The 17,030-nt window shown below is 47.3% G+C and overlaps 1 protein-coding gene across 4 annotated transcripts in view; it reads right to left on the bottom strand.

Annotated features, from left to right (window-relative positions):
- The window catches only part of tpx2 (TPX2 microtubule nucleation factor), a 76,895-nt gene that overhangs the window by 8,663 nt on the left and 51,202 nt on the right, over positions 1-17,030 (bottom strand). For all 4 annotated transcript variants that reach the window (XM_072514505.1, XM_072514506.1, XM_072514507.1 and 1 more), the window contains 7 exons: positions 12,946-13,081; positions 11,708-11,927; positions 11,256-11,360; positions 3,877-4,053; positions 3,287-3,433; positions 2,853-2,964; positions 1,399-1,577 (listed from right to left, as the gene is read on the bottom strand). In XM_072514505.1, coding sequence (XP_072370606.1) covers positions 1,399-1,577; positions 2,853-2,964; positions 3,287-3,433; positions 3,877-4,053; positions 11,256-11,360; positions 11,708-11,927; positions 12,946-13,081 — 1,076 coding nt within the window. The remainder of the gene's footprint in view (positions 1-1,398; positions 1,578-2,852; positions 2,965-3,286; positions 3,434-3,876; positions 4,054-11,255; positions 11,361-11,707; positions 11,928-12,945; positions 13,082-17,030) is intronic.

Raw genomic sequence — 17,030 nt, 5'->3', positions numbered from 1 at the left:
CTAGGTGTGGTGTCACCAATGCACCATACAGTTGTAGCATGACTACTCAATTGGTCACTTTACAGAAGCCACCATACCATACTAGTTTCTATTTGTGTGATCAAGTCATCCATTTTGCTACAAATCCTATGTTTGCATCTATTGTTTCCCCATACTCTTGACCATTTTTACACATTGTGTCCCTTCCCTTCCTGTCACACGGATATCATTATTCATACATGTCCTGCACTATTTGGTTTGTCTGGTTAACTTTCCAATCTCCCACCACCTCAACCCCTGACATTATTCAGATGAGTGCTCTAATTATTTTATTCTCCAGTAAGAGTCCCAGTGCCGCATGAATTGAAACTCCTTTCTCCCATCTTTGAACCACGCATTCAACTCTGATCTTATCCGCCCTTTGTCAATTTGCTCAGTTAAAGTAATAATCCAAAAACATTACTCACGGGGTTTCCCCCCCCCTGATTTCTGTTCCTAGCTGCTCATACTCCTTCCACAAAAGCTCTTGGTTACCAATGACATGGGCAGAACAGGATCCTTTACCTACCACTAAGTCCCAAGGAGTCATACTTAACCCTGGCACCAGGCAGGTAACACAGCCTTCCAGGAGTCATGCTCTTGCTAGAGAGCAATGTATATCCCACTAACTAAATTGTCACCTACTACAATTGCATTATTTTTTGTTCCCCCCACTTGAATGGCTCCCTGCTGGTTCATCCTCCCTGTAGTCCTTTATCTCATCCACACAATCTACAGGAATATTGGACCTGTTGGAGAATTGGAAGGCCTCCGTTACTACCGTTTGGATTCCACATATCTGCCTTTCTTACAGCTCATCTTTCCTGTTAGTGACCATCAACCAAATCTGAAATACATAGCCAAGGAGTGTGACTGACTCTGAAAACAGGTGCCCAGTTTCCAGCTCTCGGGGCATTGCAATGTCCAAAGCCCAGATTTCAGCTAATTATCCAGTTCCTCAAGTTGCAGATGCAATGCTTTGGATCACACAGGAGTCCAATAGCTTACATTTTCCAGCTTCATTCTTATCTGCCCTATTTTTATTTAATCAAAAAGATTTTACATGTATATTATCACTCAATGATTATTCGTTGCTTTATTAGAGAGTTAACTTGTTAAGTTATAACTAGTAGCAGTTTAAGCTATTGCCCAGGTTATATGGGGAATAAAGAACCTCAAACTCCAACATCAAAGTACTTACACACCGATTTCAGATCTCCAGCCATCAGATTTCCAATCTCGCCGTTTCCAACTCCCTCCCTTGGGCCACTTACCAACTGTTAAGCACCTTCTCGCTGTACTTCTCCAGCTGCAAGGTAACTGTTCAGAGCAATTGCACGTACTCCGTCGGAGTTACCAGATAGATAATCAGCTACTCACTAGATCCTGCCGAAGTCGGGCTATTTCTTCTCTTTCGTCTTCTTCAATTTCTTTTTGTTTTTCATCTTCAAGCTTCTCCCGCATGGATTCTTTCTCTGCTTTACGCATTTCAAATTCTGCACGTACTTTTGCACGCTTCTCTGTTGCCAATTCGAACTTCTCCTGAACTGTGCAATCACCTAAGTTTGAAACTCAAGGGTTCAAATAAGATAGTAACAACTTGTGACAAAGAAACAACATTAAAAAGGGAATGATCCAAAAAATACAAGAATTGAACAAACAAAAAAAAAAAAAGGAGCTTCCTCTTGTAGCAGCTTATCCACCTAAAGCTACATTTTTAAAACATAGTGGAGACCAGACCAATATATCCTCTGGATTTCACTCCTACCCACTCTTTCTATTGAACAACAGGGTTGGTATTCCAGATTATTCTTGCTTCCATCACCTCAGATCTCAAAAACAAACTCGCATGTCTCATTGCTAAAGCTGCTTAGAAGCTCACTTTTTAAAATCTCAAATCCTTCAATTTAGTTTTGACTGTCCAAAACTCAAATGTTATTTCCAAATCTAGGGAAGCTCCTTTACCTCATATGCTCTTGACCAAGAAACCACAAAAAGCTCAACTTCAACTGTGAACCTTCACTCTAGCCTCCAACCTCATACCCAATGCCCCCATGAACATAGCTCATTCCCCTCTATCTTTCAAATATAGTCACCAATATTAAAAGTTTCTCAGTGAAAGGTCAATACTCAGCATTTTTCCAGGACCTCAACATGTGCCTCAATTGCTCAGGCCTTTTAAAAACACAATCTAATACCCCCATCATTCATCCTGCCTACTTTACCACCCCACATTGTCTACTTTTAAAAGTAGACAATCCTTGATCGACAATAGCCTCCTCCAGAATGATAGCATTCAGTAAATGAAGATCTGACAGAGAACAATTTTCAGCTCAATAAAGCGGACGCTCCCTTCCTCAACCCATGAGACCCCCAAAGCTTGTGACCTTTGGTATTCTGTAATCTCAGGTATACTACATAGTCTAACAATTTAAATTAAAAAAAAAAAATTAGTAGGGTGCCCAATTATTTTTTTTCCAATTAAGGAGCAATTTAACGTGGCCAATCCACCTAACCTGCACATCTTTTGGGTTGTGGGGGTGAAACCCACGCAAACACGGGGAGAATGTGCAAACCCCACACGGACAGTGATCCAGAGCCAGGATCGAACCTGGGACCTCGGCGCCATGAGGCAGCAATGCTAACCACTGCGCCACCATGCTACCCTACTATTCATTCTTAGACCCTAGTTGAGAGGCAAATTGTTCAAAACTTATGAACAGGTACCCACGATGTTCCTCGGGATTCTCTCCTCTTCACCCACTATTCCCCCCACCCGTGACCAATTAACCCCACCCGGCATATCAAATTACAAAAAGGTAACAAATTACCACCTTTCGATGACCGATTTGCCTTCTTTGGTAGAAATGGTTCACGGTAAATAACAGAACTTGGATTGGCTTTAAAACATGTAGCTTCCTTCTGTTGTTTCAGCTCTTCTTTCATCTGTATGAATAAATTAAGTCGTTAAATATCCAAGCCTCCACAAAGAAAACTTGGACTGCACAACAAATCACAGCCACCTTGCACCATCCTTCTCATATCCATAATTTCCCAGCAGAAGTAATTGAATAGTTGTTGATTCCAAGAAGTCTGGACAAATTTTCCTTCCCAATTGCTTGGATGGGTGCTAAAGTTGACATAGACCTCCTTTGGTTATGATCCATTTATTAGACTCAGTGGACCACTCGTGGGTCCAGGACAAGATTAAATTCAGAAACATGCAATTCAGAAGAAAAAGCCGCCACATATGATCAGAGCAACTTGCCATCTGTGTCCAACGCTGGTCTCGTAAAGCACCACGTTCTTCTAAACGCAGATGGAATGGCTGTACTTTAGTCGGGGACTTCACCACCTTCTCTGGTAACCGGTCAGAATCAAAGTCAGGAAGCAGCTGTGCTTTAAAGGCAGGGAACTGAAAAACACAATGTGGACACTCCAATAAGCAACAAGTTAAAATACAAAGACAACCTGAACTAAAGTAACAGAACAGCATTTATTCAGAAATTATATAAACTGAAAAACATTCAATTAACTATGGCATAGAATTTTGCATGTTGTGACCCATCACACTTCAAAAGCACTATCCAATTTAGTTGTACAGATTGGCTACTCCCGATCTTAAACTTCAAAACGAATCTCTTTAGCAAATTATTTTAAAATTGATGATGCCTGTGCTACCTAGAATTGTACACAGTACTCCAGCTGAAGCTTAATCAATGATCTATAACTATTTTATGATGCAATGTGCCCATTTACAAAACCTTCTCAACTTGCTCCATCACCTTCAAAGATCTGTGAATATGCACTGCCTTGAACTGGATTCAGTTAAAGAATTGACATTTTAAAATTGATTACCTCGGTCAGCTCCTTGCGCAATTCTTGTATTTTCTGCTCTTTTAATGTTTCCCTCTGTTTGTCCCGGGAATCAAATGAGAATGGCTGAATTTCAACAAGCTTCTCTTCCGAGCATTTTGGCTTGAATGGGACACCAGAGTGTGGCATGGGATTTGCTTTAATCACGTGCTTTTCCTCCTGCAAGTTTCAACAGATAGAAAAGCTTGAGCTCTGCATTCAGACTAAAGTAGAATACCACTGGACACAAATATGCATAATTTTAGCAACAGTTGCACCATTTTAGAATCTAGACCCCTGTGAAAACCACAAGTACTCCAGGTCTCTGTAAAGACACCCATGGCTAGTGAAATCGTACCATTCTGAAACAAAACAAAGCACTTTAAAATAACTAATGAAGCATCGTAGTTCTTCAACTACTGCCCAAGACGCTGGGAGTGGGATTCTCAGTTAGCCAACACCGAAATCGGGGCGTGCGATCGGGTGGAGAATAGCTTTAGACGGCAAAATCATGGCAGGTGCCTGCTTGACACCAAATCATGATGCTCCGTCACCTCAAAACGGCATGAATGCGATGCACGGCATGCGTATTTTAAACACGGTTTGCATATCATTAGTGGGCCCACCCACCGCCTCCGATGGGCCAAGTTCGTGCGCTGTCAGAACTTGGGAGAGAGGACTTCCGGTGGCGACTATGCTGTGAACAGTCGCACATTTAGCAGCTCCTGCTCGAGGTGGTTTTTTGACGGCTTTTAAGCTGGATTTTCGCTGAAATTTTTTCTAACATAAAAGTGAGAGGAGGAAAAGCCTATGAAATTACGCTCGAAAAATAATCGTAAAAGAAGGAATCAAAAGTTGGTTATAAGTGAGGATCTGAGCCTGGTGGCTGCAATGGCAGAGAAGTGAGATCTGGCCTCGTCAGCTCAATAGTCGATGGATCAGTTGGCTACATACCTGGACAAGAAGTTTGCCTGGCACCGTAAGGAATGCGCGGAGGACCTGACCAAGGTGGTAGCCTTGATTAAGGAGGCTGTCAACCGGATGGAGGTGACAGTGAGGGCCCAGGGACAGTCAATCCAAAAGCTACAGGAGCAGGCGACAGAACAAGAGGAGCAGTCTACTGGGATGGCACTGCAAATTGGCATTTTACAGGATCAGCAAAAGCAGCTGCTGGAAAAGGTGGAGGACCTGGAGAAACGTTTCCGCAGGCAGAACTTTCGGATTGTCAGTCTCCCGGAGGGAAAGGAAGGATCGGATGCCGATACATATGTTGTGAAGATATTCGAGAAAATGACGGGGGGGGGGGGGGGGGGGGGGGGGGGGGGGGGGGGCGCGCAAGAGGTGTTCGACAGACCGTTGGAGGTGGACCGGGCTCACAGGGCACTTAGGCACAAGAATCAAGGGTCGTGAGCCCCCAACGGCAATGGTGGTGAGTTTACACAGATTCCTGGACAAGGAACACATCACGAGATGGGCTAGGGAGACAAAACGGTTAGTATGGGAAGAAGCCATGCGAGACGACAAAGTCCTATAAGGGAGACGCAAGCAGAGCTGGTAACACGGGACAGCATGGCGGGGCAGCAGGGCCGTGGAGAGACAACACAGTGGTTGACAGAGCAACTGGTGAAGTTTTTCGAGGATTGCTTCGCCAAGCTGAAGGACACACTGGACCCAATTAAGGCTTCGATTGATCAAGTGGTTCAGAATCAGGAAACCCAGGGAGAGCGATCCAGAAGGTGGAACAAAAGTTGACCGAGCATGAGTATATAACTGTGCTGGAAAGCAAGGTGGGGATGATGAACGACCGCCAGAAAATAATGCAGGTGAAGCTGGAGAATAAGTCCAAGAGGCAGAATCTCTGAATTGTTGGCCTCCCTGAAGGCAGTGAGGGATCAGATGCAAGGGCCTACGTGACGGATATGTTGGAGAAGTTGATGGGGACTGGGGCATTCCCTCGGCCCCTGGAATTGGACAGAGCGCAGAGCATTCGCGAGGAAGCCCAGAGCGAACGAGCCGCTGAGGGCCATGGTGGTACGTTTTCACTGTTTCATGGACAAGGAACACATTTTGCAGTGGGCCAAGAAAGAACGGAGCAGCAAGTGGGAGAACTGTGAGTTGCGCATCTGTCAGGACCTGGAAGCGGATTTGGCCAAGAGGCGAACTGGGTTCAATTGGGCAAAAACGACCCTCTTTAAGAAGGGGTGAACTTCTGGACGCTGTACCCAGCCCATCTGTGGGTCACACATGAGGAACGGGACATCAACTTTGAAACGGCAGACGAAGTATGGACCTTTATTAAAGAAATGAAGCTGGAGGTGAATTAAACGACACTTAAGCCTTGGAGAAGTACTGTGGCAGCAATTTGTGGTGCTGGATTAGCTAGTGTGTGAAATAATGGGCTGTGTGGATGGTTAAAGGTTGCTTCATCTTGCAGGAACCTTGTTAGCGGGGGGGGGGGGGGGGGGGAAAGAGAAATGGGCTTTGAATTTGGTTCTGCTTTTTGGGTGACTATTTTTCTAAAGTGACTGTTTCTTCACTTTTTTCCTGATATTTGTTTACTGGGGAATGTGATGCTTTTAAAAATGTTTATTCATGTGGGTGGGGGGGACGGGGACGACGGGAGAACCGACTGCTTGGTGCCAGGGGCGGGAGCTACTGAGTCAGCCGACTCTCGGAAGCACAGTGGGGGGTGAGCAGGTGTTAAGCTGGAGCTTGACTTGGAGGATTGGAGTTCTAGTGTTGTTGCTGGGGGGGCGGCTGCTTTGCTGACAGGGGAGAAACTGTTACTAGGGGACAAATGGGAGGTCGGGAAAAGCGACAGCCCGAGTGGGGACTCGAGGAAGCCCCCCCCCCCCCCGGTCCAGGCTGATCACATGGAACGCAAGGATGGGCCAGTCAAGAGGGCTTGCATGTTCGCGTATTTGAGGGAACTGAAATCAGATGTGGCAATGTTACAAGAGACTGGGGGCATTCTGGCTAAGTTTGTCGATGATACAAAGATAGGTGGAGGGGCAGGTAGTATGGAGGAGGTGGGGAGGCTGCAGAAAGAGTTAGACAGGTTAGGAGAGTGGTCCAAGAAATGGCTGATGAAATTCAACGTGGGCAAGTGCGAGGTCTTGCACTTTGGAAAAAAGAATAGTGGCATGGACTATTTTCTAAACGGTGACAAAATTCATAATGCTGAAGTGCAAAGGGACTTGGGAGTCCTAGTCCAGGATTCTCTAAAGGTAAACTTGCAGGTTGAGTTCGTAATTAAGAAAGCAAATGCAATGTTGTCATTTATCTCAAGAGGCTTGGAATATAAAAGCAAGGATATACTTCTGAAGCTTTATAAAGCACTAGTTTGGCCCCATTTAGAATACTGTGAGCAATTTTGAGCCCCACACCTCAGGAAGGACATACTGGCACTGGAGCAGGTCCAGCGGAGATTCACACGGATGATCCCAGGAATGGTAGGCCCAACATACGATGAAAGTCTGAGGATCCTGGGATTATACTCATTGGAGTTTAGGAGGTTGAGGGGAGATCTAATAGAAACTTACAAGATAATGAATGGCTTAGATAGGGTGGATGTAGGGAAGTTGTTTCCATTAGCAGGGGAGACTAGGACCCGGGGGCACAGCCTTAGAATAAAAGGGAGTCACTTTAGGACAGAGATGAGGAGAAATTTCTTCAGTCAGAGAGTGGTGGGTCTGTGGAATTCATTGCCAGAGGGCGGTGGAGGCCGGGACGTTGAGTGTCTTTAAGACAGAAGTTGATAAATTCTTGATTTCTCGAGGAATTAAGGGCTATGGAGAGAGAGCGGGTCAATGGAGTTGAAATCAGCCATGATTGAATGGTGGAGTGGACTCGATGGGCCGAATGGCCTTACTTCCGCTCCTATGTCTTATGGACACACCTAAAGGTTACAGACCAGTCACGATTGAGGAAGGGGTGAGTTAGCCAAGTGTTCCACTCAGGAATGGAGTCAAAGACTAGGGGGGTAGCGATCTTGGATCAGTAAACGAGTGGCATTCGAGGCAGGGAAAAGTGTGTCAGACAAGGTGGATAGGTACGTAACGGTGAGTAGGAAGCTGGAGGGGGTGCGAGTGGTACTTGTGAACATATATGCTCAGAATTGGGACGACGTGGAATTTATGAGGCAGGTGTTAGGCAAGATCCCAGACTTAGAGTCACATAACCGGATCATGGGAGGAGACTTCAATACAGTCATTGATCGGGAGGGGGGGGAAGGAAGAGGGAGAGGAGACCCATGGAGGTTTGCACGGCCGAGGACGAAGGAGGTTTCCTTTTTTTCACATATCCATAAGGCATATTCTCACATCGACGTTTTTGTGAAGTGAACGAGGTGTTTAAAGACTTTTATATTATATGAGTCGGAGCCCCCAGCTGGGGTGGAGGGGATGAGGCAGTTTCTGGTTCAAATAAGGTTAGCGAGGGTGGAGGAGGACCTGGTGGAGGGGCTGGGAGCCCCAATTGAGATGGAGGAAATAATCAAGGGGCTGGAGGGCATGCAGTCGGGCAAAGACCCGGGGCCTGACTGCTACCCAGTGGAATTCTATAAGAAGTTTTCCGAGATATTGAGCCCACTGCTGTGGAGGACATTTAACGAAGCAAGAAAGAAGGGAGTCCTCCCCCAAACAATGTCGCGGGCCTCTATTTCATTGATCCTGAAACAGGAAAAGGATCCGGAGCAATGTGGGTCATACAGGGCGATTTCTCTACTGAATGTGGATGCCAAACTGCTGGCTAAGATACTGGCCACAAGGAAAGAGGACTGTGTCCCGGGGTTGTTAGGGGAAGACCAGGCGGGATTTGTTAAGGGCAGGCAACTGAAGGCCAATGTTCGAACGCTTCTGATCGGATGGAGTGGAATTACCTGTGGGAGATGCTGGGTAGGTTTGGGTTTGGTGAGGGCTTTATTGACTGGGTGCGGTTGCTCTATCAGGCACCAGTAGTGCGAGTCCGTATGAACCGGTTGAGGTCGGGGTATTTTGAACTACACTGAGGGACGAGGCAAGGGTGCCCCATCTCCCAGCTAGTTTGCTCTGGCCATAGAGCCATTGGCCATGGCGTTAAGAGCCTCTAGGAACTGGAACGGGCTGGTGGAGCACCAGGTCTCACACTACGCAGATGACTCGCTCTTGTACATTTCAGACCCGTTGGAGGGAATTGGGGGGGGGGGGGGGGGGGGGGGGGGGGGTGGGGGTGGTAATGCAAATCTTGGGGGAATGTGTCAATTTTTCAGGGTATAAATTGAACATGGGGAAAAGCGAGATGTTTGCGATCCAGGCAAGGAGGACAGGAGAAGAGACTGGGAGAGCTGCCACTTAGAATGGTAGGGAAGAGCGGTAGGGAAGAGCTTTCGATATCTGGGAATCCAGGTGGCCCGGGAATGGGAGGCACTGCACAAGTTAAACCTATCCCGGGCCTTTCTGCTGCTGCCGCCACGGGGGATACAGGATAGAGTAGTTTCCAACACCTGGGTGGGATAGGGGAAGGTATCAGATATTTACCAGGAGCTTTCGGAGGCAGAGGAAACCCCAGTGGAGGAGTTTCGGGCAAGTGGGAGGACGAGCTAGGAGGAGAGATAGAGGCGGGGCTATGGGCAGATGCCATAAGCAGGGTTAATACCTCATCATGCGCCAGGCTTAACAGGATACAATTTAAGATAGTCCACCGGGCACACATGACAGCGGCTAGGATGAGTAAGTTATCAGGGTTGAGGATAGGTGTGCGAGGTAAGCAGAGCAAATCATGTTCACATGTTTTGGGCATGCCCGAAGCTTAGAGGGTTTTGGCAGGATTTTGCTAAGGCAATGTCCACGGTACTAAAAACACAGGTGGTGCAGAGCCCGGAGGTAGCAATCTTTGGAGTGTCTGAAGATCCGGGAGTTCAGGGGTCGAATGAGGCCTTTGCCTCCCTGGTAGCCCGGAGACAGATCTTATTAATGTGGAGGGACTCGAAGCCCCCAAGTGTAGAGACCTGGGTTAATGACATGGCTGGGTTTCTCAGTCTCGAGAAAATAAAGTTTGCCTTAAGAGGGTCAATGTTAGGGTTCACCCAGAGGTGGCAGCCGTTAGTCGACTTTCTCGGGGAAAATTAAAATGTCAGCAGACGTCGCATTCCGGGGGGGGGGGGGATGTTTATTTTAACCATGTTGACGTCATTGTTTATGTTACTGTTGTAAAAATTCTCAAATACCTCAACAAAATATTATTTTTTAAAAACACGACCATTTCCAAACCACACTTCTGGCATCAGCTATGGCAGTACTCAGGCCCGATACAGTGAGTCTTCCAGGGCAGTTTGGAAGAAACCACTTCATCAAATGATACAAAAGTTAAGATGCTGCTTCAGCACCTACTTGAATACCAAATTCAATGGGCTTATGCCACACCTTGGCATCATCCATCTCACAAACTACAAAGCCCATTTCACCACCACCAGATCTCAATTATCCACTATTGCTAATTTATCAGGCTGCTTCTCGGACATCTGACACTGGATAAGAAGAAATTCCCTCCAATTAAATATTGGGAAGCCATTGTTTTCAGTCCCCACTCAAACTGTTTCATAGCTACTAGCTCTATCCCGCTCTCTGGCAACAGACTGATATTTCTGATCCAGAGAAAAGCTTCCAATCTGTTATTTGTGCCACCACGATTGCCTATTTCCACCTCCATAACCTCACCAGATTCCACCCCCACCGTGGCTCATCTGCTGCCAAAATCTCTAGTCATTCAAACACACTCTTGACAGTCTTCCATTGCAAACAGGTCTAGGCTGCCCAGGGCTCAAATTGCAGCATGTTTCTTTCCCTTATTGTCCAAATGGCTGAAATTTACTCCTTACCAAGCAATGCCTTGATTTTTAAATAATCAACCTTGTTTTGAAACCACTCTTATGGCCCCATTTCCTCTCTCCTCTAGCCCCACAACATAGAGATATCTGTGCCTCAATTCTGACCTTGTGTGCATTCCTCGGCTCCCAAGCTCTGGAATTTCCTCCCTCCACTGCTTTGCATTCTACCTTGCTTTCCTCCTTCAAAACCCTACTTTACAACCTAGCTCTTTAACCAAGCTTTTGGTCATCTGACCCAATATCTCCTTCCAGGGCTCAATTTCAAATTTCATTTTATAATGCTCCTGAGAAACACCCAGCGATGTTTCATTGTCAAAGTACTGGACAATGTTATTAGCTGACATGGACACAACTGGGCCAGTGGCATCCTTCCATGTTGTACAATTCTAAAAATTGCTGACTGCTCGGTTTTCATTTGACTACAATGGAATGAATAATTTGGTTTGCATTGACAATGGTCAGAGCAGATCTTCTGTTTTAATTGATTTGGTTAATGATGGTAATCAGCAAGTGTAACCTTCATTATATTCTCTTCCCGGTGCGGAATTCTCACACGGTTCTTCATAGTGAAAGCTGGCGATTTAGGCATAGTTATGGGTATCAGTCTTTTCTCTGGAACTCCCTGCAAGAAAGTAGAAAATGTGAAACAGCCACAGGCAATAACTCCATTTTGATACAAAAGGATCAACTGATCAAGAACTGAATATTGCTTCAGCTCAATCAAACACCACATTAACCTCAAGAGGGTGTCCTTTAAGTTTGATGGAAAATGTCCACACAGGAACCTTTGGACCAATAACCAATGTTATTCAATGCACAAAGCAATTACTTCCAACCAATAAAGATACCGCTGAGAAGTATAACCATGGGTATTACAGAATCAGACTTTAATGTCTGTACAAAATCTATAATTTATTCAGAAATTCACTTGATCTTGCAGGGGAAAATAGAGAGGAGAAGAACGCTTACCACAACATCTTCTAGTATCCTAGTAGGACAAGGTCGTGAGTGGAAACAGTGGTCTTCTATTTCTTCTGGCTTTCGGTTTTCCTCTCGCCCACGGATTCGCTTCTCTATTTCCAAATCAAAACCAATAGGTTTTGTTGGTTCCTTAACAAGTGGCTTCTTTGGAAGAATTGGACCACCCTCCAGCAGTCTGGGATTTATTTCCTGGGCTTTGAATTTGTAACTGCAGAAGTAGAAATCAGAATGAGTTTCTGGCCCAGCTTTTGTCACAAACCACTGGATTGAAGCCCCAGGATGAAGTTGTAATTGGTCACTTGACTAGAAGGAAAGTCCTATTGGGGCAGTGTTGCCCACAGTCCCTCTAATAGTCTACTCAAAACCTTCAGGGCAGCACGGTAGCACAAGTGAATAGCACTGTGGCTTCACAGCACCAGGGTCCCAGGTTAGAGTCCCTGCTGGGTCACGGTCTGTGCGGAGTCTGCACGTTCTCCCAGTGTCTGCGTGGGTTTCCTCCGGGTGCTCCGGTTTCCTCCCACAGTCCAAAGACGTGCAGGTTAGGTGGATTGGCCATGATAAATTGCCCTTAGTGACCAAAAAGGTTAGGAGGGGTAATTGAGTTCCGGGGATTGGGTGGAAGTGAGGGCTTAAGTGGGTCGGTGCGGACTCGATGGGCCGAATGGCCTCCTTCTGCAGTGTATGTTCTATGTTCTCACCTACAAAAGGGATTGGGGACCTGCTTAAAATAATCATCAAGGATCACACCAAGAGCACTGGAAACATGCCTCTCAAATTTTAGTTCACTAAAAGGTGAACTTCACTGATGCAGTATTTTATAGCCTCTATGGGCTGAACAGCCATTTTGTAGCTCCAGTCAGGGCAATCCTCATGCAAGCTTGGGCTGTAGCTTCACGGATCCTTTCTTGGATTCATGCTAAACCAACAAAAAAAAAAAAAAGCCACAAGCAGTTGAGGGAACAAACACTCCACCCTATATTCAAGCTCTTCTTTGGATGCGGTGTGTAAACAAAAGAGAAAATCTCAGGCTGTGGCAGTCCATAATCTGCTCACTGTTGAAACCTAAAACAGAATCCTCACGTCACATTTTAGAACACAGTCACGCAAAAGGAATCCTGAAAATCCTACTGTGACTGGATGCAAAACTGACAAGTAGTAGTTGTGAAGAAACTTTGTGCATCAGCTCTGAAATAAACACGCTTGGGCTTTTGGAACATTGCACTTACGACTGCATTTTCTCCACTTCTTCAGCTTCTACTTCAGCTGCACTCTTGCAGGTGGTTGGTCGAGCACGGGTCTTAGTTATCAGCATGGGAGTATGAGGTCTTGTTAGCTTCATCTTTTCAGGCACCTTGCAAACATCTAGGAAGGAGGGAGAGTAAGCTTTCATCTTCCATTATATGTATGCAACAGCTATGAACTTCAGGACAGGGAAGCTATTGTAAAAGCAACAAAAGAGACAATGCTGGAAAATCTCAGCAGGTCTGGCAGCATCTGTAGGGAGAGAAAAGAGCTAACTTTGAGTCCAATGACTTTGTCAAAACAAACAGACAGAGAAAGTGGGAAATATTTATACTGTGGAGTAAGAATGAAAGATAAGTCATAGCCACAGAAACCCAGGGAAAAGAGTGCTAATGGAAGTCCCCAGAGAGAACAAAAGATGTGAAAGGCCAAACAGCAGAGAAACTATCAGAGGGTGAACTGTAGATGTGGGGGGAGGGGAAGGGGGAAGCAAAGAGGAGAAAGGGTAAGGAAAGGTGGATAAGATGGGGCACAGGTTTAAATATATATTAAGAAAGAACTGGTAAAAGTTAAATTCAAATGGGATGAAAACAAATGGGTTGAGGTGGGGTAGAGCTAATCATCTGAAGTTGTTGAATTCGATGTTGAGACCGGAAGGCTGTAGCGTGCCTAACCGGAATAAGAGATGTTGTTCCTCCAGTTTGTGTTGAGGTTCAACTAGAACATTGTAGCAGGCCAAGTTCAGATGTGTGGCATGGGAGCAGGGTCTTTTGTTAAAATGGCAAGCAACAGAAAGGCCTAGGGTCCTGAATGCACACAGACCGAAGAAGCTCAGCAAAGCGATCGCCCAGTCTGTGTTTGGTCTCTCTGATATGGAGGAGACCACATTGGGAGCAACAAATGCAATAGACCAAATTGGAAAAGATGCAAGTGAAACGCTGCTCAACCTGGAATGACTGTTTTGGGCCTGGGATGTTAAGCATGGAAGAGGTAAAGGGGCAGGTGTTACACCTTCTGCGGTTACAGGGAAGGTGCCATGGGTGACAGGAGGGGTACTGGGTATGGTGGAGGAGTGGACTAGATTAACTCGGAGGGAACAGTCTCTGCAGAATGCTGACAGAGGGAGTGAAGGGAAGACATGTTTGGTGGTGGCATCACGCTGGAGTTGGCGAAAATGGCAGAGGATTATGCTTTGCATACGGAGGTGGATGGGATGAAGAAATGTGAGAACGAGGGCGACTCTATCCTTGTTCTGGGAGGGAGGAGAGGGTAGTGGCGTGGGAGATGGATCGCACACTGTTGAGGGCTCTGTCAACAACTGTAGGTGGGAAATCACTGTTGAGAAAACAAGGAACAAATTTTCGAAGCATCATTTTGGAAGTGGCATCATCGGAACAAATGCGACGGAGGCGAAGAAGTTGAAAGGGATGGAGTCCTTACAGGGTGTAGTGTGCGAAGAGCTGTAGTCCAGATAGCGGTGGAGTCAGTGGGCTTGTAGTGGATATTAGTAGATAGTCTATTGCCGGAAATGGAGACAGAAAGATCAAGGGAGGGAAGGGAAGGGTCTGAGCTGGACCAGGTGGATGTTAAGTAATGCGTTAAGAGTTAAGTAATGCGACGTACGAGTATGGGGAGAAGGAGAGCCGGATGCTGGCACATCAGCTCCGTAAGAGGATGGCAGCGAAGGAGATAGGTGGAGTCAAGGATGGCAGGGGAACTACAGTGCGGAGTGCGGTGAAAGTAAATGAGGTATTTAAGGCCTTTTATGAGGAGCTGTACAGATCTCAGCCCCCAGCGGGGGAAGAGGGAATGCGACGATTTCTGGATCAACTGAGGTTCCAGAGGATGGAGGAGCAGGGGTGGCAGGTTTGGGGGCGCCAATTGGGTTGGAGGAGCTGATTAAAGGACTGGGGAGCATGCAGGCGGGGAAGGCCACGGGACCAGGTGGGTTCCCGGTTGAGTTTTACAGGAAGTATGCGGACCCGTTAGCCCCGTTGCTGGTGAGGACTTTCAATGAGGCAAGGGGGGGGGGGCGGACCCTGCCCCCGACAATGTCCGGGGCGCTGATTTCTCTGATCCTGAAGCGGGACAAGGACCCACTGCAATGTGGGTCGTACAGGCTGATTTGTTGCTGGCAAAAGTGCTGGCTACGAGGATTGAGGACTGTGTCCCGGAGGTGATTCACGAGGACCAGACGGGATTTGTAAAGGGCAGGCAGCTAAACACCAATGTGCGGAGGCTCCTAAACGTGATGATGCCATCGGTGGAGGGAGAGGCGGAGATAGTGGCAGCTATGGACGCAGAGAAGGCCTTTGACCGAGTGGAGTGGGAGTATCTCTGGGAAGTGCTGCGGAGGTTTGGGGAGGGGTTTATCAGTTGGGTTAAGCTCCTATATAGAGCCCCGGTGGAGTGTGGGGTTACGAATTGGCGGAGGTCGGAGTATTTTCGACTGTATCGAGGGACGAGGCAGGGGTGCCCCCTGTTGTTTGCATTAGCAATTGAGCCTTTGGCCATGGCATGAAGGGAGTCCAGGAAATGGAGGGGGGGGGTGGTCAGATGGTCAGGGGGGGGAAGAGGAGCATCGGGTGTCAGTGTATGCAGACGACCTGTTGCTGTATGTGGCACATCCAGTGGAGGGGATGGTGGAGGTCATGCAGATCCTAAGGGAGTTTGGGGACTTCTCGGGCTATAAGCTCAATGTAGGGAAAAGTGAGCTCTTCGTGGTGCATCCAGGGGACCAGGGAAGAGGGATAGACGACCTACCGTTGAGGAGGGCGAAAAGGAGCTTTTGGTACTTGGGGGCCCTGCACAAACTTAATTTGACGCGGCTGGTGGAGCAGATGGAGGAGGACTTCAAACGATGGGATGTGTTGCCACTCTCGCTAGCGGACAGGGTACAGTCGATTAAAATGATGGTCCTCCCGAGGTTTCTTTTTGTGTTCCAGTGCCTTCCTATTATGATTACCAAGGCCTTTTTTAAGCGGGTAGGTAGGAGCATCATGGGTTTTGTGTGGGCAAACAAGACCAAGGGTAAGGAGGGGGTTTCCGGAGCGCAGTAGGGACAGAGGAGGGCTGGCGTTGCCGAATCTGGGTGGCTACTATTGGGCAGCCAACGTGGCGATGATCCGTAAGTGGGTAATAGAGGGAGAGGGGGTGGCATGGAAGAGGTTGGAGATGGCGTCCTGCAAAGGAACGAGCCCGAGGGCGCTGGTGACGGCACCGCCGCCGCTCTCGCCGACAAGGTACACCACGTGTCCGGTGGTGGCGGCAACGCTAAGGAATCGGGGGCAGTGGAGACGACACAGGGGTGAGATGGGAGCCTCGGTGTGGTCCCCGATCAGAGATAACCATCGGTTTGTCCCAGGAAGGATGGAGGGGGGGTTTCAAAGCTGGCATCGGGCAGGGATCAGAAGGATGGGGGACCTGTTTATAGATGGGACGTTTGCGAGCCATGGGGCGCTGGAGGAGAAGTTTGGGATACCCCCGGGAAATTAGTCTTGCTATTATGGAAAGACGCGAAGCCCCCCATTGTGGAAGCCTGATAAATGACATGGAAAGGTTCATCAAGTTGGAGGATAAAGTTTGCCTTGAGAGGGTCTGCGCAGGGGTTCTTCAGGCGGTGGCAACCGTTCCTAGACTATCACGCGGAGCGCTAGGTGGTCGGTCAGCAGCAGCAACCCAGGGAGGGATGGGGAGGTCTCTTCCGGGGGAGGGGGTATATGGGTGGGCGGGGAAGAGGGTTTTCCTAGGGGCACTTGAAAAAGGAAAAATATAAACATATGGGAGTGTCAATATGTGCGGGAGGAACCCAGGACAGTAGCGGGAGATTGTGTATTGAGTCTGAAGAGATAGGAGAGGTCTTGAACGAGTACTTTTCTTCTGTATTTACAAATGAGAGGGGCGATATTGTTGGAGAGGACAGTGTGAAACAGATTGGTAAGCTCGAGGAAATACTTGTCAGGAAGGAAGATGTGTTGGGCATTTTGAAAAACTTGAGGATAGACAAGTCCCCCAGGCCTGACGGGATATATCCAAGGATTCTATGGGAAGCAAGAGATGAAATTGCAGA

Source organism: Scyliorhinus torazame, chromosome 8 (assembly GCF_047496885.1).
Source record: "Scyliorhinus torazame isolate Kashiwa2021f chromosome 8, sScyTor2.1, whole genome shotgun sequence".
NCBI classification, from domain to species: Eukaryota; Metazoa; Chordata; class Chondrichthyes; order Carcharhiniformes; family Scyliorhinidae; genus Scyliorhinus; species Scyliorhinus torazame.
The sequence above is the reverse complement of the archived record's forward strand: the minus strand, read 5'-3'. Positions and strand labels throughout refer to the sequence as shown.